The sequence below is a fragment of the Aulostomus chinensis genome, chromosome 23 (genome assembly GCF_037954235.1).
Source record: "Aulostomus chinensis isolate RoL2024-O1b breed Wild chromosome 23, RoL_Achi_v1.0, whole genome shotgun sequence".
Lineage (NCBI taxonomy): Eukaryota > Metazoa > Chordata > Actinopteri > Syngnathiformes > Aulostomidae > Aulostomus > Aulostomus chinensis.
This window is the reverse complement of record NC_141342.1, coordinates 12,657,896-12,682,022: the sequence shown is the minus strand read 5'-3', so window position 1 is coordinate 12,682,022 and position 24,127 is coordinate 12,657,896. Positions and strand designations below refer to the sequence as shown.

At 42.4% G+C, this 24,127-nt stretch overlaps 2 protein-coding genes across 8 annotated transcripts; one reads left to right on the top strand and one right to left on the bottom strand.

The window, feature by feature from the left end:
* The first annotated feature begins 951 nt into the window (after positions 1–951).
* On the top strand, positions 952–19,014 carry LOC147239642 (MAGUK p55 subfamily member 3-like). Of its 6 annotated transcripts, none has more exons than XM_086194502.1 (20): positions 952–1,073; positions 7,324–7,487; positions 7,737–7,855; positions 8,895–8,972; positions 9,057–9,137; positions 9,686–9,823; positions 10,984–11,065; positions 11,513–11,598; positions 11,685–11,759; positions 12,779–12,975; positions 13,324–13,382; positions 13,941–13,958; positions 14,211–14,240; positions 15,596–15,661; positions 15,817–15,945; positions 16,570–16,650; positions 16,945–17,038; positions 17,237–17,345; positions 17,764–17,883; positions 17,966–19,011. In XM_086194502.1, exons 2-20 carry the CDS (start codon positions 7,451–7,453, stop codon positions 18,143–18,145), a joined length of 1,779 nt encoding a protein of 592 aa, XP_086050628.1. In that variant the 5' UTR covers positions 952–1,073; positions 7,324–7,450; the 3' UTR covers positions 18,146–19,011. The 6 variants fall into 6 exon arrangements, with proteins under 6 accessions (XP_086050628.1, XP_086050627.1, XP_086050630.1 ...); XM_086194501.1 differs by having other exon boundaries at positions 15,817–15,975; positions 17,966–18,976; XM_086194504.1 differs by lacking the exon at positions 16,570–16,650 and having other exon boundaries at positions 15,817–15,975; positions 17,966–19,014.
* psmc5 (proteasome 26S subunit, ATPase 5) lies at positions 18,970–24,022 on the bottom strand. 2 transcript variants are annotated; one of them, XM_086194507.1, is made up of 12 exons: positions 23,954–24,022; positions 22,439–22,510; positions 22,289–22,358; positions 22,077–22,174; positions 21,929–21,985; positions 21,614–21,844; positions 20,742–20,868; positions 20,475–20,665; positions 19,616–19,714; positions 19,403–19,513; positions 19,229–19,315; positions 18,970–19,144 (listed from the first exon to the last, which is right to left on the bottom strand). In XM_086194507.1, exons 1-12 carry the CDS (start codon positions 24,020–24,022, stop codon positions 19,091–19,093), a joined length of 1,266 nt encoding a protein of 421 aa, XP_086050633.1. In that variant the 3' UTR covers positions 18,970–19,090. The 2 variants fall into 2 exon arrangements, with proteins under 2 accessions (XP_086050633.1, XP_086050634.1); XM_086194508.1 differs by lacking the exon at positions 23,954–24,022 and adding an exon at positions 23,576–23,862.
* Positions 24,023–24,127: the final 105 nt, after the last annotated feature.

The following is a 24,127-nucleotide window of genomic DNA, read 5'->3' as shown; positions in this document are numbered from 1 at the left end:
ATCAAGGCCGAACAAGCAGGGCAAGTGGGACAAGACAAGTGAGCAGAGGGACCATCAGAGCCTGGAAGCAGGATAATGAGGGATGTAGCTGTGGTGGGTCTGTGATTGATTATTCATGTCCTTACATCACCGTTCCTGCAACATGCATCTCTGACCCAAAGCCAAAAACCTGCTGTACCTCTCACTGGAGGACAGAGGAGGGGAGGGAGCTGCTGGATTTGAGGGGACCAGCATGCGTGTTCACTGTGCTGCCTTAATGGACAATCAGAAATAGTAGAAAAGTACAAATTCGAATGATCCAATCAATTTTTTTTTTTTCTCCTGCTCTAGAAGCTTTGGGGGAAATAATGACTTTTTTATTTCTAATGATACAGAAGTGCAATCAAATTTCCATCCATCCATTTTATACCGCCTGTCCTGTTAAGGAATCAATTTAACATGAATTATAGATCTTGAAATTAAAAAAAACTGCTTGTAATGTGAAGTAAAACTACAAAGTGAGAAAATATGAAAGATATCAAAGTATAAATCAAGACCAAAATATGGTAGAGCTTGACAATGATGAAAACAAGCATGAAAATATATAAATAGGTGAAAGAAAACTAAGGCCAAAAACAATAATTACAATAATTTAACGTTATTTTGTGGCCCAAAATATCAAATGGTGGAAACTGCAGCTTCAACATATCTATTTTTGTCATCAATCCTAGCATGTCATGATTTTTTTTTGATCTAGAAAGATAAGCTAAATCATACCAGGCTTATTTTGTTAAGTATCAAAATAAAGTGACACAAAATTGACAGTATTGAATAAAGCGCTGCACCTGCGCTGAAGAAAGGCAGCGTCAAATTTCCGAGGGAGACATGAAGGCAGCACGGTGGGAGCCTGACAGAGGGGGGAAGGGGAGCGATTGATTGGATGGAGCGAAAGAAATAAAACCTCATGTGTGGCGGCCAGGCGGCTAGAGAGAGAGTGAACGGAGACAAAGAGGAAGAGCGGAGGAGGAAGACGCGTGTTGGAAGGGAAGCGACCGAGAACCACGCAACCTGAGGCTGCGGGGAGCCTCAACAAGGTGAGGAGGCTTTCTAGTGTTTCTCAGCACATCATGCGTGTGTGTGTGTGTGTGTGTGTAATTTTCATTTTGCACAAATACACACTGTTGCACATTCACATGCTCAATGAAATTTGTTGTCTTTCATGTCTGTGCTGCATCCTCCTTTCACCTGTCATGGACGGAGACACTGTCCTGATGGGTTCATATAAAAAAAAACAAAAAGCTGATCAATATGATCCCAGTAGCTGAGTTGGGCTGACTGGACTGCTGCAAGCCTTCTGTCAGGGTTTGATTGTCTTTCGGGGGGGGGGGGGGGTAATAAAGGTCAACCATGCAGGGAGATGTTTTTATTTATATAAAACACATCAGTGTGAAGAAGTGAGGACATGGAGAGTCCAGCTGATGAGTTCAGCAAATCTGCTTTTGGTCGAGGTGAAGAAAATGCATTGATTGGCGCATCCTCTCGTTGTTTATTTGTTTTTGTTTTGTTTCCATTTCCACATCTAATAACGAACTCAGTGGGAGTTTGACAGCAGCTGCCAGTTAAAAAGCTTCTAACATTTGGCTCCTGACCAGTCAGACTGGCACTTTGTCAAACATCATGTCAAGGTCCTTGGCTGATGAAAATCTGAAATTACCTTGAGAGAGAGAGAGAGAGAGAGAGAGAGACATGGGGGGGGTGTCTTCCTGCACACATACAGACAAGTTCAGTCTGCCAGCGCTGAGGGTGCAGGAGAGCTGGAGTCTATCCTGCTGCGTCTCGGTGGGCGTGCTGAAGGTGTTTGGAAGTCACGTTCTTCTAAGCCTCTTAAGAGCCTTCTGCTTCCTGACCTCCTCCCTTTTATTAGATTTGTATTTCCAGCTTTTCTCTTCCGCGCTAATAAAGCGGATTGCTTTGTTTGACGGCGTTAACGATGCTACAGTTCGTTTGTGCTTCTGTACAATTCATCATAGACTGGACGTCCCCTTTGAGAGACCGAGACTCAATTTGGAAATGAGAGTGAGCACTGGAGGGAAATCTGTCATATCCAGACGTGGGTGGCATCAGATTTTGGACACACACACACACACACACACACACACACACACACACACACACACACACACACACACTAAGAGGTCATCACAAAGACTTTAATTAATTTCCTGGGGACACACACTCGTTGAATCCGTGAGGCCGGCGAGTCCCTACAATCTGATCTTATAAACAGATTTATATCCCCATAAAAAAAGCAATACCTGGTATATACACACACACACACACACACGGATTGGTGGGCAGATGGCGTTATCTGCGTGTCGGCGACCTCGCCCAACTCTGCCTCTCTCTTGAGACCGTCCAACAGCACACAAAGTCAACAGACAGGTGGTGGTAGCGTGTGTGTGTGTGTGTGTGTGTGCGTGTGAGAGAGAGAGAGAGAGAGAGAGTTCTATTGTACGTAAACAAAGTCAGTGTAGTACAGTGGCAGTGAGTTTTGTAGTAGGATGAATAATGTTGGTCCAGGCTGGAGAGTTTGTAGAGATAAATGATGCAGAGGCGGATTCACAAGGTCAAAACATGTCAACACATCGGTGGGCACAGAAGCTGATGGACGACAAACAAACAAACAAAAAGTGTTTTTTCCCACAAAATTAGAGCCCAATATGTGAGTAATAAAGCCTCCAACATGATACACACCTGCCGATCATCTGAAAGTAAAAGTACCAAATTAGTATCAATAAAACTGGAATAAAGTATCAAAAGAAAATCACTCATCATGCAAAATGATGCTATCCTTGTTATGTGAACTTCCTGAGTCATGGTAGAGCTCACTGTTGCAGTGGAGACCACTGCCTCATAGCCGCCAACGCCGTTGTACCTGTTGCAGATGCATAATGGTGGTCAGGTAGTTCTGAGTTCAACGCAACTCTACCAAAACGACTGGTTTCATCATCAGAATTTTATCAGTTTGGCCTGATAATATTTGGAACGTCTAGAGGATGAATCATCATCCAAATTCAAGTAAGCGGAAGGCTAACAGGAAGTAGCTAGCTCGGGTGCTCAGGAGCCTCTGTTACGCTAAGGGGGTGTTTATCCATAGAAATATGACGCACCGTAGCTCTAAAGATGTGTATATATAACAAATTGGTGGGTTTTTTTTAAATTTAGTATGAGATATTGTTGTAATATTTACCACGAGAGCAGCCGACACCAGTATAACCAGTGACAGTTTGCATCTGCGATGTACTCGTGATCCAGCGGTGTGAAGAACTTGACCGGAAACACTAAAATAACCTGAAGTGGAAGTGGCACGTGACGTTTGCGCGCCTCTGCGACGTGCGTAACGAGATGTTGGTGAAGAAATGAACAGAAATCCCCTGCAGGCGTTCTTGAGATATCGCGCTGACAAAATGACAGACAATTCTTGAAAATATAAAACCTCCATATGACAAAACACCCAAGAACACACAGTTGACAAGCTGCCATGACAACCAAGCCAGACAATACACAACCTTTATATCACAGTGTCTGTGTGTGTGTGTGTGCGTGTCTATGAGAGTTGCTCTTAAACCGAAGTGATTAAATCCAAACCTGTTAAGTCTTTTAATCTAATATTCACCTCAGATGAGAAAAAGCCCCCCGAGCAGTTAGAGTGACTACACGACTGAGACGAGGCCAAAAAAAAAACAACTTCCCCCTGGGATTCAAATCTGTATGCAAATGGAGTAAAGATGCAGACGATTACATCACGATAAATAACCCCGTTGAAGATCAGACCAGTAAGATGCAAGCTAAAGGCTAAAAAAAACAAAAAACAAACAACTGTTGGCAACGCTGGCTGTCAATCAATTATCAGAAGGTAAATCCACATACTTCCGCATCCCTTAATCTACCCGTCCTTTCTAATCCGCTTCAGTGTTATTCTTTGAAATTGTCAGCAGTGCCCACGGCGGCCGGGGCTGCCATCTTGAATCAAGGAGGCGAGATAATACCACCATATGGCCAGCGGGAACCTTTAAGTATTTAGACGATGGACTCAGTGAGAGGAGAGATGATAAAACCCAGAAAGATGTTGCCTCTAAGCTTCTTCTCTGCCTCTCGTAATTAGAGAGAGCGATGGATGAAGAGAAGAGGAGACGGGAGAGAAAGAAGGTCACGGGCGCGGGTCGAGTTTGCGGGCGCGTTCGGTGTTTTCTGTTCAGGGGCAGAAATGTCATAAATAGAATAGTTGGTCTAGAATAATCGCACTGTAGAACTGCATCGGGTGTAATTATCTATAATAAATCAAGGAGAAATTGTGGGGAATCGGGGGAGCGAATCTCCTCAAGTGATTCACAGATGAGGAGGAAATCTGGCAACATTACAAGGATCAAGTGTTTCGATGCAGATCTGGATCAAACTCTAAATTCTGGATCCTGTAGACCGTTCCAGACCTCCACCATGGACAGGTCGTGGACCAAATTACCATCAATTTTCTTGAGTATGTGAAAGAATGAAGGTTCGGGCTCATCTTGATCAAATCTCTAATCTGAGAGCTAGAAGACCCTCTGATCACTGTAAAGGTCGCTTATTCTTAACGGATAAGCGGTATAGAAAATGGATGGATGGATTTTTGAGGGCTGGGTCATAAATTTATGATCATAATTTATTCATATTCTGTACCTCTCTTGAGTTCAGGCTGCACAATTAATTGGATTTTAATCGAATTCTCATTATGGGCCAACAGCATTTTTCAAACTGAAGGAATGTGTGAAAGGCTATTACACTGTTGTACTGCCTACAAGTGATATCCTACAGACTGAAGAAAACATCTTGGTATCAAGCAGATCCCCATAAAAATCATACTTTAAGCAATTGAATGGATTTTTGACTTAAAATGAGAATAATGATTTAAAAGGGAAACTGTCCATCCATTTTCTTCCGCTTGTTCCTGTTAAGGGTCGCGGGGGGGCTGGAGCCTATCCCAGCGTCTACAGGCGAGAGGCAGGGTTCACCCTGGACAGGTCGCCAGTCCATCACAGGGCCAACACATAGAGACAGACAACCATTCACACTCACAGTCACACCTACAGTCAATTTAGAGTATCAATCAGCCTCGTCCCCTCTTGATGTCTTTGGACTGTGGGAGGAAGCTGGAGTACCAGAGAGAACCCACACAGGAACAGGGAGAACATGGAGACTCACACAGAAGGATCCTGAGCTGGAGCCGGGACTTGAACCTGGAACCTTCTTGCTGTGAGGTGACCATGCTGACCACTGCACCACCGTGCCGCCAAAACGGAAACTGTTTCTTTATATCGCGATTGCAATATTAGTCACAATAATCACAATTAGATTTTTTTCCCTTCAAAATAATAGTCTGAGTCTTTTCTCTTTGGTTTGAATGATAATAGTGAATTCAAGCACTTTTGGCCCATCCAGCCATCCATCCATCCATCCAGCCAGCCATCCATCCAGCCATCCATCCATCCAGCCAGCCATCCATCCATCCATCCAGCCATCCATCCATCCATCCATCCAGCCAGCCATCCATCCATCCATCCATCCAGACAGCCATCCATCCATCCAGCCATCCATCCATCCATCCATCCATCCATCCATCCATCCATCCAGCCATCCATCCATCCATCCATCCATCCATCCATCCATCCATCCATCCATCCATCCATCCATCCTATCCCAGCTTACGTTGGGTGAGAGGCGGGGTTCACCCTGGACGGGTCGCCAGCTTTTGGCTAATCATGGTCACTAAAACATTGTGTCCCCTTTCCTAGTCATCACGCTGTTTTTGTGCAGCAGCGCGCACACACACACACACACACACACACACACACACACACACACATACTTATCAGCCCTCAGTGTCTGAAGTGTGTCTGAAGTGGCCGACCTCCAGGGAGCAGTGACTTTACCAAGGTTAACTAAAATAAAAATGATTTTATTAGCGTAGCATCAAACATCCTGGATCCCTCAGTGGACTCCCACATGAGCAGGACCTGATCTTTTTACTCTCCAACTCATCAGAAAGCATCGTTTGTACATTTCAACAGCGCTTTTGAAGGTCACTTCTTGTTTGTAATGAGACCTCAGTATCATCAGAACATAAAAATCTTCACTACTCCACAGTCACAATTATATCAATGATATTTTACACTTTTACTGTTGCCGTTTTGTTTTTTTTAAATAACTCCATGAACACAGGTCGCTGACTCAGTGACGATGGGTTTCTGCTGTGGCGTTATTCGAAACGAGAAATGTCCATGATAGCTGTTTGTACTTATTCACTGGCAGAAAATGCGACAATGAAGAGAAACTTAGAGGATCGCATAACAAACGTAACTGCAGTGGGAGATCCTGAACATTCGGCTGACACAGAAGTAGATGTGGAGCATGAGTGAGGCGGAGGAATCCTCTCTGTCAGCAGAGAATAGCTTGTCTGTCAACATGATGATCAGGGTATTCTAGGTTTGTGTGCGTGTGTGTGTGCGTGCGTGTGTGTGAGCCACATTGATTTACCATCTGGAGAAACTGCCTGACAACACAGGGAAATCTTTTCTGCTTCCTAACTCAAGGGGGATGATTCTTTCAAAATAAAAGACACATTTTTATTTAGTTTTATCAAACACCATTTTTGTGCTTCGTGTGTGTGTGTGTGTGTGTGTGTGTCTGTAGATGTAGCCTTTCTCTCAGACAATTACTATATCCATTGTTATGTTGCAACCTCACATGAAGGAAATACACTGTCAAATGTTTTCTCCATTCAGCTTATTTCCCATAACCACTAGGTGGCGCTATGATTGTAATTTAAATTTAGCTTGTAGATGTTACCGTGACGATGTTAAAGGTTTGGGACACCTTCACTGGTGCTGACAGAGACACCTCGATGCACGCTTGCTGATTAGAGCTTTGCTATCCATTCTCCCTTAACGCCATACTTGGTTGGCGACGGCCCTTAATGTGGCGTCACTACGTTCTGAAGGCATTTCCTGTTGCTACCACATGGCGCTATGACTCATCTGGCCCAAGTTGAATGGATTCTTCCTTAGCCTGTGATACAAAGCTCCATCTTTTTGAAGGACAATCAGCCTGATGGTTTTTGCATAATCCTACCGGCACAAAGACTAAGATGACCTCCTTGGTGGAGATAATTATGAGTAAAACCAATTAAAAAAAATCTGTTCTTGAATTATGCATATCTAAGCCTCATGCGTGTGTGTGTGTGTGTGTGTGTGTGTGTGTGTGTGTGTATATGTGTGTGTGTGTCTTTTTATATATTTATATTCCCAGTTGCATCAGTGACTTTTCACCTTGGCTGTACGTGAGGAACAGCAGGAGCCAGAGGAGAGGAGTCACCGCCATTGTTGTCCCTCCCACCCTGTTCCCCCCACCCCACCCCACCCCACCCCTCCTCTACATGATTGAAGCCATGCCCATCGTGTCCACCAGCACAGGTACAGCCAAACATGCCTTTTAATGCGCTCATGAATAATTCAGGGTTATAATATATATTCATTACACTAGAATACTATATTAGAGGAGATAACCTGAACATAAAGTTAGGAATCGCGGCTTCATTTTGGTGCTTCCCATCTTATAGTAGGAAAGTCACGTATAAGAATAAATATTAGTTCTAACTGCTGTTTGGTTTTTTTGGTTCTCAAAATGGTGATGATAATGTGTATTTAATGGTCATCCTCCAGGGCTTCATGAGACCCTGGCCCTGCTCACCTCACAGCTCCACCCTGATGCCAACCACAAGGAGGACCTGGCCTTCCTCAAGGATGTCTTCAGTGAGAAAAGCCTTGCTTACCTCATGAAGGTAGTGTGTGTGTGTGTGTGTGTGTGTGTGTGTGTGTGTGTGTGTGTGTGTGTGTGTGTGTGTGTGTGTGTGTGTGTGTGTGTGAAGGGGGGGGTCATCTTTCCAGAGGAACATCTAATCTAGGTTACAAAGCTGTAAATAAACTGATTTGTTCTGTGAAAATGCCTCTTGATGATGTTACCTGACATCAGAACGAGTCTCAAGTCGGAACCTCCTAGTCTCACGCAGGTCCAAGTCAGTTTCCTTGGGAAAGTCCAGTCACATGTAATGTCGAGTCAGTTCAGACGAGTCCTAAGCCATTTAATTTAAACCTATAATTACTTAATTTACTCAATTTTTGACATACATTTACCTCATTTCCTGTCTTTAACTTTATTTTTAAAATTTCAAATCCTATTTAGTTCATTTACTCAGTTACTTGCCCATATTTGCTTTATTTATTCTTTTCTACCAGCAATTACTTTATTTTAAAATCTTATGAACTGCCTTTATTCCATATTTATCCTATATTTACGTCATTATAATACTATATTGGCTTCATTCCATATTTATCCTATATTTACTTCATTATAATACTATTTTGGCTTCATTCCATATTTTTTCTATATATACTTCAGTTTTTTTCTTTTTGTTCCTCTTGCTTTCTTTACTCACTTGCTAGTTGCTTCTTTTAGTTTCTATTTATGCCATTTAAAACCACATTTGCTTTGTTTTGGAGACATATAGCTGAATTTACTGAGTTTTTAATCAATATTTACTTGGTTTTATTAATTTTTTTAACTTGAGTTCACTCTATTTTGAAACTATGTTTCTGTCTTTTACTCATGTATGTTTTTAAAACGTATAATGAACACAGATCATCGTGTTTAAGGTCATGTCACGTGAGCCCCGAGCCTTTAAAGTCCCCGTCTCTCGAGTCTGACCACTTGACATCATATTTAACATATAGATCGGTAAATATGCGAACTCCCAATGTGTGTTTGTATTGTATTTTATTCTTTCATATTTGTGAATTAGTTTTGTGATAATTTGTTTACAGATCCATGAGAAACTCAAGCAGTACGAGAAACAGAGCCCGGCTCCAGTTCTCCACAGCGCCTCCTGTCTAGTAGAGGATGTAGGTGCATCTTCACTCGATATTTCCTGTCTTAATAGTACACCTCAGCTTGTTTGAAAAAAAAAAAATTGTATTCAAAAACAGCTGACAGAAGAGCTCCATAATGGCCCGCTGGAAGATGATGAGCGAGAACTGCTGCTGCTGCTGAGCACTCCTCATCTCAAGGTGCACACACACACACACACACACACACACACACACACACACACACACACACACACACACACACACACACTAACTAATGGATGCATGCCGCCATTTTGTTCCTTTTGACCGAGACACACTTCCATATCCTTTCAGGTCTTACACCTTTAATTTTCCCCCTGAGCTGCTCTGATTTTCCTCTAAGATGATAATCGATTACATAACAACGTTGTCTGAGCTGTCTAGACCCCTACCCCTTCCCCCTGATGCAGACCAGACCGCCTCATTAGTCTTATCAAGAGATTATGTTCAGTTTATTGGCTTTCTGTGAGCTGAAAGAGACGGTGACTTTGAAGCAGGAATTTGCCAAAACTGCCAGATGATTTCCCTCCATCTTTTTCTCCTTAATTATTTTTGCAGATATTTCCAGTTTTTCTGGGGTGTAGCGATCATTTTTTTCTTTCTTTGAACAGTGACTTCCTTTTTATTGGGTAGTGTTTTGTTTTGTTTTGTTTTTTTCGTCCTCGTGTATGTTTATGTTTCTGTCTGTCTGTGAATTATTCACTCAGGCCGTGCTGTCTGCCCATGACACGGTGGCCCAAAAGAATTTTGACCCGGTGCTTCCGCCGCTGCCGGATGATCTGGAAGATGATCTAGAAGAGGAATCGGTGAAGATAGTCCGGCTGGTGAAGAACAAGGAGCCCCTGGTGAGAGGCCTGAGGACATAACAAAATAAGAGCTCTTCCCTCCCTCAGCAGCTTTGATGTCCTGCCCTTGAATCAGGCTTTGGAACTATTTAGTTTTAATAGAGGCTTTAGAGAGCTCTGAGCTGTTAGTGTGTGTCACTGTGTGGAGACATGAATAATCCTTGCTCAGGGGAACTCTGCAGGCAGGGTAACAAAATAGAAAAACAAATACATCGAGACAAAAACATAGATTTTTTTTTGTTAACTAGGCAGAAATACATTCGAGGTAACATCAGTGTTGAAAGGCGAAAGTATCTGCTGCTGATGAAGTTTAACGTGTCACAGTCTGGCTGAAAGACTGGAACAAACACAAGCTGGCAGCTAAGGAAAACAGTTTTGCTCAAAATAAAAGGGGGGGGGGATAATCAAAAGTGAAGATGTAATTCAGTATTTAATGTGTGTGCAGTTGTTTACTGTCACAGCGATTCCGTATTGATAGCTCTGGTATCGTCTGAAAAGCTATGATAAGCAACCATATATTTTTGGAGAATCTGGATTGGACCGGGAGGGTTCTAAGAACAGATCCTTGTGGGACTCCATTCATTAGTGATGCTTGGATTGCAGTTAAAACTGCAGATGTTGTGTCTGATTTGGGTGGCAGGGAGGTCATTGTGTGTGTGTGTGTGTGTGTGTGTGTGTGTGTGTGTGTGTGTTTTCATTTATCTGACAGAATTTGTTTAGGTTACTCTCTAGGAAAAAAGGAACAAATGCCTGAAGAGTATACAAAGCTAGATTCTTCATCTTCTACAGTTATAGACAAGGGGGTGAAATGTGTTCCTGGTTTGGTTCTCATGTCAACTCGACACTGCTTGGCACAAAAAGGCACAAGAGTGAAATGCACATACGGTTGTGGACAGTGGTCGGTTATATCTAATATGAATCCTACACAAATGCAGACTGGATAGCTCCAGAGCTAATTAGTCCACCATTTCTATATCTATTGGTGTTTATGTCTGATTCACAACTGCTAACATTAATTAAGTATCCCCTACCTTCTATTTACGATCCTGAGCAGAAGTCATTCGTGATATGCTGCGCTAAAATGTGATGAAACCAGGATTATTATCCTCCCTACGTCATCATTCAGGCAAACGTCAATTAAACTCGGTTTCTTCCACTAGGGGGCGACTATTCGGAGAGACGAAACCACAGGAGCTGTAATCGTGGCCAGAATCATGAGGGGGGGGGCAGCTGATCGCAGTGGTGAGAGCTAAAGTCCTCCCATTGTTTAGTACTACATATAACCACATAATCCCTGACTGGTTTTCTTTGAAATAGTAATCTGACAGCAGACACAAAAGTCATGCGTTCTCTATGTTCTTCAGTGTAATGTGAACTTTCTACCAACAGCACTTTCTTATCACTACTGGTACACTGACAGAGAAGTGAGGAGATTATGTTGTGTAACCCTTACAAACTGTCAACACAGATTAAATCCTTCAGATTAGTGCCACGAGATTGCATATTTTGAGATTACAAACGGGGGTTGCCCCTGACTGTGTCCCGGGGGATGTTATCAGTTTGATACCAAAGGGAAATTGTTCCCTTTTTTGTTCATTTTTAAGTCTGAAAATACATCTTTGTTGCAGTACACACACTCTGATAAGATCCTGCTTCTGCTGAGCTCTATGAGTGTGTTTGTGTTGCCAGGTCTGGTGCATGTGGGGGATGAGCTTCGGGAGGTTAATGGCAACTTGATAACTCACAAAAGGCCGGAGGAAATTAGTCAGATTCTGGTAACAGACATGTTTTCTTTACATTCATATTAGTCCTGATGCTGCTTGGATTATCTGCTGCTAACGGTTGCGTTGTGTTTGATCAGTCTCAGTCTCAAGGATCCATCACTCTGAAAATCATCCCAGCTGTTGTAGAGGAAGACAAGCTGAAGGAAAGCAGGGTGAGCACTCATTTCTGTTGTGGGGCAGATTATAACAATCTGGATATGTTTCCTGTCTGAGGTGATAAGAAGATCAACACTCCTGTGGTTAAAAAAAGATAAAAAGCTTAGTTGAATATGTGATGATGACGTCGCCAACCCTCCGTCCAACTGGGAATATCTAGCCAATCCTGTCGTTGTGATGGCGGAAGTTGACATTTTCCATGATTTCTGGGAGTGAAACTACTTAAAAAAAGCACAGTCCTCATTGAATGAAATGAAAAGTTGCATCTGTGAAGTAAAAGTGTAACAAATGAGGTGAAAAAGCATTTAAATGTTTATTTTGGTGCAAAATATATATATATATATATATTTTTTTTTTTTTTTCAAATTAAGATATGATGCATGAACTTTTTTTAAAAGTGCATTTTTTGATCTAAGATACTAGCAACTGACCGAGAAGGACTTCGAGCAGCTAAGACACGCCTTCAGTATTCTTAAGGTCACGTGACCTAGAGTCTCCAAAACAATACCAGCCATCATTACCGCTTTAAATATGTCCATTTTTTTAAGACCTTTTTTTATTTTAAATTCAATATTAATATTTTCAGTCGAAATTCTTTTTTTATTATTATCAGCTTCATGGTTATTATTTGTTATTATTTCAACCATGTATTTCGGAGTTATAATTTCACACTCGTTTTGTGGTTGAATTTTTAAGCAGTAATATTTGATTGGAGACCCACTTTATGTGCCTGTTCACATTTTTTGAATATCTTTTGGATGTCGTTGCCTTCATGAAATAATTGCCAGATTCAATTTTTTCAAAAAAAAAAAAATTAATAGCCTAAAACAGCTCCTTACGATGCTTCATCTCCAGTTTTTTGTGTTTTTTTTTAAACGTGAAAAAATGACTCAGGTGATTATTTTAAGAAGGTGACAGCGTGGTTGTCGTAGAAGTCCTGACATGTTTCGACCACATATTAACTTTATTGAATTTATTATATGTGTGAACTAAACAATTCCTGTCCTCTTCCCAGGTCTACCTGCGAGCTTTGTTTGACTACATGCCCTTTGAAGACAAAGCCACGCCATGTCAGGAGGCGGGACTTCCCTTTAAGAGGGGTGACATTCTTCAGGTAGTGAGTCAAGAGGACGCCACCTGGTGGCAGGCCAAGAGGGTCGGCGACTGTAACCTGCGCGCCGCACTCGTCCCGTCTGCACAGTTTCAGGAGAGGTAGCCTTCATCATCTCTCCTGTAACGTTTGAGGAGGATTAAAGGATTTGAACATCTCTGAGCGGAGCGCAGACGTCACTTCCAGCACGCACACGTACAGCTGCTTTACTACAGTTACAATAAGAATGACGACGCTTTTGTCTTCCTCAAAAAAATTAGGAATCCACTCACAGATGCATAGCACGAAATTAAGAACTGCCTCAAACATTGTAGCATAAAGCGATGAAATTGCAGTTTGATCAGTTAAACGGTGTGGAAATGGAAATTCAGAAGTAGCACTGTAATATTTTCATATCTCAAATTCTGATCGTGCTGACGGTCATTTTTCATTTTCTTGTGTCTCGTCAGGCGCTTGAGATACCGGATGAAAATGGGTTCCTTCCCAGTGTCCCCTAAAGTTCCTACATGTAAGCTTTGTTACCACGGTAATCACTTTGTGTCATATAATCTATAACCATAAATGTACAAGAGGCTTAGCTACGGAGATATTCAGGTTGCACTGCAGGTCAAATCCAATCTAGCAAAGGAGATGCAGGAAAAGAGATTATGAGAGGAGAACAGAGGATCTGAGTTTAATCTCCACAAAATCTATCGTGTCATTTTCTAATCCAATTTTTTTTTAAGTGAAATGAAACAAAAAGGTCTTACAAACAACAGATGATGGGTGACGTCTGATATTATTTTATGTGTTTATCTTACGTTTTAAATAAGGAGTCAAGTTTTTTTTCCTTCCATTTTAGGGAAATAATCATTTCTTAATTATTTACAGGAATTATTACTGGTTTTTTTTTTGTTACTTTTTAAAATTTAAACGATGGCGATTAAAGGAATGTATTTGATCAAATTCCACACTGTAGGATCTAAATGTGTCGTAATAAATGAGATGGTTCCTTATTGCCATTAATGCTGAAAGAGCAGTGATTTTAATGGTCTGCCGATGTGTTTCGTTCCTCGTGTTGCCTCAGATGATCGGGCAGAGAGAGGTACGTGGATCACACATCAGTAAACCGCTCTCAACCATGTGTTCATGCCATGGTAGTTGCCCCGCCCTCACAATTTACCTCTATCACAATTTACCTCCCAATTTTGTCTTTTACAGGTATATAAATATGCCCCACCCCCCTCATAGCCCTTTATTATTTCCCCCAATGTGACTTGACCTGCTGTGCTGTGACATCATCAGCCTCACCTCCCTCTTCTTGTCCTTTCGTCTCCTCCTGCCTGCCACCCCACAGAGGACTGTGACAGTGAGGGAAATGACGTAGGTGAGGAGGCGCAACTCAATGACTCTCTAATCACCGCCGCAACATCACATGTTCATCCGAATCTATGTGCTAATCCATTCCACAATCTAGAGGTGGATTACTTTGTCCTCCGTCAGGACGGTTATGAGCCGATTCATGATTTGAATTAAAAACCATAAAGGAGCCTACGCTAGTTATTAATCTTGTCAGCGTGTTCATCCTGCCTGCTCTTATTTACCTCCTGTGCTTCTGTGCCTTGAAAGCATTACTGCAGCCTTTATTTTCACATCTGAGTCCATTATACAGTTGGAACCAGAATCCTCTGGCAACCCCTTGATGGGATCTGAATATTTTGCCCTTTCACGCTACAGCCATTCTTTCATTGCAAAATAATGAAACGCAATAAGATATCTGTGGTCAAAGTAGCCCATAACGAAGACACACATACAGACACACACGATAAACAACTGGCTGAGATTTTAAGTGGAAATGGTTTATTGAGATATGTTTGAAAGAACAAGTGAGTTATTGTCATTTTTAGAGTAGCACACAAGCTGATAGAAACCCTTCTTTCCTCTCTGCGTGGTGCACTACCAAGCTCCAGGCCCCCGCCGTACCGCCGACCGCTAGTTAGCTTAGCAGCTAAATGCTAGCAGTCGGGTCAATAGAGAAAACTTTCTCAAAATTCATCAAATGCACCTGAACCCCAAATGAATTTTGCTTGCATTTCTAGAACTCAGGTTGTGTTAAATATGAGCTGTGGAAATAAAACTGTTGAAATTATTGATGTGATGTAGTTGTAGTTGAGGTGACCGATACAAGGAACTACTTTCCTGACCAAGTGCAGTGATTTGATGCAGCACCTCAAGAATTCTATTGTTACTTTGGTCAACAAAACTGACTGCGGGTATTGATGTGCTGTTACTGTGATGATATGAAACATCGGTTCAGCTGTTGAATCACGATGATTTAGGTTTTATCTGAATGGTATAATGGAAAAAGATATGAAAAGGGTAAAAACAGCTGCTTTAACTGTCACACTTTCTTTCAGGAATTGCTGAGTAGAAGTGTGTGGGTATATTGTCAGGCCCTCACTTTCTATTTAAAAAGCTCTGTGTGTGTGTGTGTGTGTGTGTGTGTGTGTGTGTGTGTGTGTGTGTGTGTGTGTGTGTGTAAGTGGCAGGCTGTTTGTGCCGTACGCCAATGGGCGTCTCATCAGGTCGTTTTATGTCTTCCTTTTATGAATAGCCTCTTCATGCTACATGATAAACCCTTGGCTTTTGTGTGGCGTCAGTGCAGCATGCATGGCTTCCATGCTTCTATACCGCTGGTGAGATTTAAGCTGGTTGAATAAAATGGTCTAATGTGGGCTGTAGTTTCTCCCAAAACAAAGGCAGCCCCTGCCTTCTGTGGCCATGCTTTCTCTTGGGATTTTTACTCAGGTACTCTTACTCATTTCTACCGGTGTTGTTCAGTGTGTGTGTGTGTGGTTTTATGTATGGCACGGGATTTAAACTTTAAGTCAGGGCGTCAGAAATGTGCATCTTTCAGAATGTAGATATCTGTCCCATCTCAACATTCATATCTTTGACCTCAGCTGGCCTGCGCAGAAGTTTCCGGTTGAAGAAAGATCGTCAGAGTTCACCAGGAGACCCTCAGACTCCAGACGCCAATCACACAGATTTCCTGATTTATGAGGAAGTTACACAGTATCTACCGCGGCCCGGTGAGAGGCCTCGGCTCATAGTGCTGCTTGGTAGGTCTGCTGGAGGAGCTCGTTGATGGTGTACTAACTGCTGCGATTGGCATGAGATTTAAAGCGATACTTCACCCAAAAAAAAAAGTTTTTTAAACTCTCAATTATTCATAAATGGGTTAATCTGTCAAACATTTTTTTTTTCACCTCTGCATCACGTCTTTGTGACACTCCAACCACAGAAAGAGTGTGTATTTAGCTTGAAGTGAACGGTAATTTACAGCTAACAATGGCTACAGCAACAAAACAACTGAAAAAAATGTATGTTTCGAGCTCTCCAGCGCGCCATCGGGTTTAATCCAGGGCATCTTTATCCAACTGTATGCTCAGTAATCCACAAACAGTTTGATTTGAGCTAAAAGCAAACAGACCCCTCCAATTCTGTACCGTTAGCTTCAAGCTAAACATACATGGCCGGCTCTATCCGCAGTCTAATGTCAAACACGTAATGTGGCGGGGGGGGGGGGGGGGGGGGGGGGGATTTGTGACAACTGAACAGCAAAAAAACCCACTTCTCTGGTGAAATATTACTTAAAGTAAAATATTTTTGCATATAGATTTAGTTTAACTGTCTCCTCTGGTATTTGGTCTCAGGTTCACTTGGAGCTCGAATCACTGAGCTCAAACAGAAGGTGATCGCGGAGAATCCCAGACGTTATGGTTTAGCTGTGCCTCGTGAGTTGACTTTTATACTTTTGTCTTTGGTTACAGTTGAGACGATGCGTTTTCCATATCTTTCACCGTGAAACGTGGACAGTTTTGATTTTTTTTTTGGGGGGGGGGGGTGTCCTCGCTTGTATAACCAGCTACAAACTCTATAATTTGCTCTTTAGGATTGACATTTTGGAGGGTGACTGTTCAGTTGTACCATCAAATGCCACACACATAAAAGCTCTCCCTCCATAAAGAACGCACAGTAACGTTTTTCTCCGTACCCCCCCCCCCCCCCCCCCCCCATCAACCCTGAAGACACCACCAGAGCCAGAAAGAGTCATGAGAGGGAAGGAGTGGAGTACCAGTTTATCACTAAAGCAGCTTTCGAGGCAGACATCCAGAATGGCAAGTGAGTATTGAATACTGGATATATATCCAACAGATGGCCTACTGTGTACTCCAGTGTTTCAGAAATATTACCATGTACTGTAATACATCCTGTCAGTGAGGAAAGGATTAATCACTGGAGTGACCCATTTGCTCTGTCGGTGCATATCGACTCTTTGTCTCAACAATTCATGACTGTTTGTTTTTTTTCCCCCTGCAGATTTATTGAATACGGGGAGTACAAAGACAATCTGTACGGCACGAGTTTGGAGTCCATTCACAGAACTCTGGATCAAAATAAGATCTGTCTAGTAGATGTACAACCAGAGGCTAGTATCCAGACTCTCTGCTTTAATACTTCCTGAGTACAATGGCATTATTAGAGGCCGCTAATGTAGATAAATAGACTTCTTTTGATAGCCCTAAAGCACATAAAATGCAAATATTCATGTTGTTACATCCACCAGTCTCATACACGCCTAGCACAAAAATATCAAGACATCTCTGTGTTGCTGTTGTTTTTTTTTGCTAGACAGCCACTCTACCTCCAAGCCATGCCGCCCCCACATGTCCAAAACTGTGTTTCTGTATATAATAAAGGAGGGATTTAAAGTGCTGAACAGCAAGACGGCAATATTTTCAGCTGGGAATTCACTTCTATGTAAATGTCCCTCATGGTTCGTAAAGCTGCCGTTGTTACTGTTTGTTTGGTGTAACCGAGAGTTCTTTTATTTTGTCTATATTTAGGCACTAAAAACGCTTCGTACCGCTGAGTTCAAGCCCTACGTCATCTTTGTGAGGCCGTACATCTTCGACAGTTGCAGGAAGTCGCTCAGTTCCTGTTCATCTCTCAGCGTCGGAATCACAGTGAGTTACACGCCAGCAAACGCCATCGTTGAATGTTGTGTGTCTCCTCACTGACGATGCGTCCTCGTGTGCTACTGACAAGGAGGACGACCTACAGGACATGAAGCAGTCGGCGGAGCAGATGGAGGAGCAGTATGGTCATTGTGTGGATTACGTCTTGGTGAAGGAGGACCCGGTTAGTGCCATAGCGGAACTCCAGGTGGTACTGGAGAGGGTGCAGACTGAACCCCAGTGGGTGCCTGTGTCCTGGGTGAGGAGCTAGACCTGCTTTAGCTAAGCTTGACTGGTTCAGGTTGACACAGTGGCCCACCGTGTGTGGAGGACAGAAGAAACCGAGCTTCTGATTGTTGGTGTTATCTAATGTTTACTGTTACGCAAATACAGGTTTGTGATTGAATACAATTGGATTTGTCATCAGCCTGAGCCTTTGTTACAGATCAAGTATGAATGTTAGCACTGAATTAAAGGATTTTCCACCACAGGAACCGACCTGCAACACGGTTCCAACCGCAGGACCCCGTCGAGGTCCTAATTTCTCAACAGTCTCTTCAGCTACGTCTGAAGGAACAAGCCCTGACCTTGTCCTGATGTTTCTTCCCTCACATACAGATCCTGTAATTCTATGCAGAATGCGCCTGTAGAACTGCAGTGTAAACTTGGATCCATTTTATCCATCTGCTGCTGCTTCTGTACGAATATCTTTGGGCAACACTGGAGTTCACACACAATTATTTCGCTAACCTGAGAGTTTGGATCGCGATGGAAACAAGGCTGAAACAGTTTTAGTAGGTTTTGGGGAAAAAAAGTTATATATAACTGAAAACTTTCTCTTCTGAGTTACAAAATGTTCCTGAGGTGGAAAAACTGCAGGAGGTAGATAAGATTGTGGTACGTGCATGAAAGGTGAAATTCCAGGAGTCATGGTTGGGAGACCTGATCTATAATATTCTAGCAGCTATAATGTGAAGTGCCATAAATTGTTACCATTGGTAGAAACTGTCCATCTCAATAAATATGCAGACCAACTGCTGGTACCAGAGTTCATTTTTTACAGTTTGATGTACTGACAAAGGAGCCACGTCTTCATTAATTGGGGAAGTCATTTATTTTAGAAGGACTGTGTAACAATTAGAAACTAGACATAAACAAAAGCTGCAGACGTGGCGGCGGTGTGTGAAAGAGAACGGAAGGCCTTTTTTTTTTTTTTTTACTTCCACAGCTTCTTGATGGACATGTTCTTCTCGCTGTCTTTCTGCATGACCTGGTGAGGAGAACACAGGCAGGTTGAAATGGAGAGACACAGCATCTTCCAGGCGTCTTTAAAATTCTGAAGTCCGACTCTCACCTTAGCCACAGCCATCTCAAAGTCCTCCTGGGTGACATGAACTCTCCTCTCTCTCAGGGCGTACATCCCTGCCTCTGTACACACACCCTGCACGCCAGATTATCAAAATAAAGTCAGCCGTGTCCAACATCATCCACCACCAACCTGCAAACTACTCAATGGGTTGATGCTCACCTTCACCTCCGCGCCTGAAGCTCCGGGCATCAGCTCGGCGATCTTCCTCAGGTTAATGCCGCGTGTCAGGTTCATCTTTCTGGAGTGGATCTTCAGGATGTCAAGACGAGCCTAGTTGGGACAGAATGAAGACTCGCTCAAGGCTGACAAACAATTCTGAAGAAACTTGTGTGTACTTGTTGTAACTGTGACATTATACATGGAAGCACCTACTTCTTCATTTGGAGGAGGGAACTCAATCTTCCTGTCGATCCTGCCTGGCCTGAGGAGAGCCGAGTCCAGGATGTCAATACGATTGGTGGCCATTATCACCTTGATAGGGCAGAAGGACACATTGTTACCAAGAAGACATTTGATTATGTTTCATAAAACAAGTGCAGGTAAACAGATAAATGATTACTTTTTGGGCAGTTTAACAGCTGTACACAGGGTTCACACTTTTACAAAAATCAATCTATTATATATATATATATATATATATATATATATATATATATATATATATATATATATATATATATATATATATATATATATATATATATATATATATATATATATATTTTTTTTTACACACACCTATCTATCTATACATACACATCTATATCGATCCACACACCTATCTATACATACACGCACACACCTATCTATCTGTCTATACATACACGCACACACCTATCTATCTGTCTATACATACACACACCACCTATCTGTCTATACATACACACACACCTATCTATACACACACACACACACACATATATACACATGTACACACAAATACGGTTATATACGTATGTGTATTTATGTATATTTACACATCTAATGACATACACATTATATATGTATATAATATATATATTATATAATATATATATTATATATAATATATATATACACACACACTCACATATATACACATACATACATATATGTGTACATATGTATATCTATCTATCTATCTATCTACCCCCCCCCCCCCCCACACACACACACACACACACACACACACACACACCTATTTCCAGGGCTGTATGGACCCTCAGAATAGAATCACTGAATCATTTTGTACCTTGATGTTCTTGGTGGCCTCGAATCCATCTAGCTGGTTGAGCAGCTCCAGCATCGTCCTCTGCACTTCGCTGTCCCCACCCGAGCCCCCCTCCAGGCGGGACGAGCCAATGGAGTCGATTTCATCCATGAAGATGATGGAGGGAGCGTGTTCTCTGGCCATGACGAACAGCTCACGCACCATCCGGGCACCTGCAGGAGGGCAGTGAGTCATCAAATGTACAGAAAGAGAGAGACTGCACTATTATTAACTCTGGGGGGGCCTCACCCTCTCCAATGAACTTTTGGACCAACTCAGAACCAGACACCCTGATGAAGGTGCAGTCAGTGTGGTGGGCGACAGCTCTGGCTAGCAGGGTCTTTCCTGTGCCAGGAGGCCCGTATAGGAGCACCCCCTGCGAACAGAAACCAAGTCAGAAACTGAAATCTTTAGATGATGGGGGGGGGGGGGGGGGGGGGGATATATATTACAAAGAGAAAGTGAGGGTTCATTTTAGCTCGAAACAATTCATTGGATGAGTGTAGCATCTGAAAATTGCTCCTGACTTTAAGTCCTGTATTGTAAATCATATCTTCTAAAAACACAGCCATTCCAGGAGTTCTGGCAGCGATTAGGAATACCTGCACCCACTTGACCCCTGAGAGAGTGTGTCAGCTGATCAGTCAGTCAGTTTTGTCACCAGAAATGTGCCTGTCAATGTCCCAAATAGTCATTTTAAAAAAACGTGTTTCTGTCCCAAGTGTTACTTCTGTTTCTGGATTACCTGGGAATTTATCCAGGAATTCTACTGCATTGCTTTGTAGCTGTAACTAGGAAGAAAAAAGAAAAAAAACACCTGCAAAAGAACCGAGCAACTCAGCACTTTCTCTGATGCTAATACAGCTGTCAGTTGGCTATTTAGCCCCGCCCACAAGTGTGAGAAGAGCTTTTGTAGACAGAATTTTTTCCAAATAATGTTTATTGTTTTTATGGCAAAAAAAACCCCTCAAAAACTTTTCCATTATAGAAACTGTTATATTTTCTAGAAAGTCAACCTGATGTTGACGTGCCCAGCAGCTCGACCTCTGGCCTCCACGGGCTGTGGGTCCAACCGCCCATCACCACCCCCCCGTATTAAACGGATCTGAACGGACACCCACCTTAGGTTGTGCGATACCTAACGCCTCAAACAGCTCCGGGTGCTTGACCGGAAGCTCAATCACTTCCTTGATCTCCTTGATCTGTTTATCCAGTCCGCCAATCATTTCATAGGTGGAGTCCGGAACCTTCTCCACCATCATGAGGGATACCAGAGGATCCACTTTGTTGGGAAGGATCTTGTGAAGGGTGTAGCTGTCATTACGAAGAGCCACGCGGCAATTTGGAGTCACCTGTGCAGGAGCGGGTGAAATTACAAAACTCTGAAGCACCACTTTTCTCTTTTCTCTTATGGAATATCTTGGATTTATACTTACATCGTTAATATCAATGTTCTTGTCCACATCCACAACAAATTTCCCTTCTGGATGCACCTGAATATCATGAAGAGGCACGTTACTTTGAACTAGTACTTCAAAATAGAGTGTTGAGCAAAGTCCTTAAGAAAACTGAAAGACATCCCACCTTGACTAGCACTTTCTTTTTGTCCATGACCCGAACCACTTCTCCTACATAAGACCCCTGCTCCTGTAGTAGCTGCAGTTCCTCACGGAGGAGACGCACTAGAAGAAAGAGAGAGAGAGAGTGTAAGGGAGAGAGAGAGCAAACTTCAAACATTTAACAGCGCGATGTTCTATTTTTCAAAAATACAGGCATGTGGAACCAATGAAGCGTACCTTTAGCGTTGAGCTCATTCCTCTGTGCCTGCAGACGTCTGAGATTCTGACTTTTTTCATTCACTGTCAACTATCGAAACAACAAGAGAGTTTTCAGCTTTGACAGGCAGTGAGAGATGATCAGGTCACTGAGATGAATCAGCAGCTTACCTGCAACTCTTCTATCTTGGACAAGTAGTATTGCCTGAGACCGGAGCCACCTTTACTGTCACCCATCTCCATCTGTCAAGAAAAAAAAGAAAAAGAAATAATGGACGGGGGTGCAACAGATATTCACGCTGTTGATTTTGTTTGTTTTTGTTTTTTTTATTTCAATACACTGCTCAAGTCCAAAAGATGCTATCAAACTAACAACAACTCAATAATTGTTTCTAAAATAAAAAGAGAAACACCCCAAAAATGTAATAAGGATGGGAGCCCAGTGTTTATGATGTTTAGACAGATCATATCAAGCTCAGCACTTGACCTCAGCTATTCTGAATGTAGTAGCAAAAGTAACGACGCGGACAATAGAGGTGTTTCCACTTGCTCTAAATATTTTTCCACTGCCATGACTGCGGGAATGACGTTGACAGATTTAGACCTCACGACATCAGAGAGCACTCAATCTCCATCCAGGCAGAATCCTGAACTGACATCTAAGTCATTCTGACTGAGATAAATCATCTGGGAGGCTGCCATCACCACCAACATAATCCAGGGCAGGATGCTTCATCTGGCTCCGTGTGGCTTAAGTGTTCCCCCTGTGACTGACTGAGGCTCTCCTTCGTGATCTCCAGCCTCAACCTAAAGTGCTATGTCAAAAACAAAACCTGTGACATGACGTGAAATAAATTAGAGTTGTGGAATAAGCAGTAGCTTCCTTCCTGCGTGATAACAAACATACTAAGATTCGTCATGTAATCCGAGTTATATTCACACCGTCCAGTCAGAACTGAAGCCAATGACGGAATGTGTCTGAGTAAGACAGCTGATTGATGGATTAATCAGTGCTGCAGATAATACCAGCTGTGTGCGTTCTGAGTTCAGATCCTGTGGGATTTCTTAGCTGAGACACTCAAACATTCACAGAGGAGTTTGTCCTCGGAACTATGACTCGCTGTGCTGTGACGCAGCGGCTGTCACGTCCTCAGAATGGACATTATTATTTAGTATTAAGATTACAACTTCAAGTAATTCAGCTAAAAGTTAAAGTATCTGTTAAACCTGGAAACACCTCATTACATTTTAAGCATTTCCAGCGTAAAAACCCTGAATGACGTTGTTGACATGCGTTTGCTAACTCACCCTATAGCCACACTAGCTCTAACGGCTAATAGTACTTCGTTTGAAGAGAACCAGGGTGACATCTGTTTTAAAAAAAAAAACCCAAAACAGACTATCAGAGATATTATCCTCACTGCTCCCAACCATTCAATATAACTCCATCAACTGAGGGGAGACCGTGGCTACGCGGCTCGTTAGCTAGCTTAGCCACAATGAGACAGCAATCAATCCGAGCATTAATTGTTTCGAATGAAGTGGCACTTCCGTAATGACAGCATCCGCGTGCAACCAGTTCTTCTGAACACTACGTTAAAGGAAATGTTTAAGTCAAATCGTATTGTCGAGGTTTCATTAATAATCTATCCCAACAACAAACAAACGTGAAGGAAAAACACCTACATGATCAATCCCGTCCACCTCCATCTTGAAATTCGTGCATCCGCTCGAGAACATGCGTATTTCCGGCATAATTCTTCGTCCTTGGGGTATTTTATTAAACGAATCCTTACAACGCCATCTAGTGACAGGGTTGATGGTACACGGGACAATGCTTGGCTAGTTAGCCATACGATG

Coding starts and splice junctions, on each gene's coding strand:
- LOC147239642 (XM_086194501.1), top strand. CDS start 7,451: ATGATTGAAGCCATGCCCATCGTGTCCACCAGCACAG. Junction 9,138..9,685: donor TGAGCACTCCTCATCTCAAG/GTGCACACACAC, acceptor TTATTCACTCAG/GCCGTGCTGTCTGCCCATGA. Junction 11,599..11,684: donor AGGAAATTAGTCAGATTCTG/GTAACAGACATG, acceptor GTGTTTGATCAG/TCTCAGTCTCAAGGATCCAT.
- psmc5 (XM_086194507.1), bottom strand. CDS start 24,022: ATGCCGGAAATACGCATGTTCTCGAGCGGATGCACGAATTTCAAGATG. Junction 22,511..23,953: donor AGGTGGACGGGATTGATCAT/GTAGGTGTTTTT, acceptor TTTTCTTGACAG/ATGGAGATGGGTGACAGTAA. Junction 19,145..19,228: donor TTGAGATGGCTGTGGCTAAG/GTGAGAGTCGGA, acceptor TCTCCTCACCAG/GTCATGCAGAAAGACAGCGA.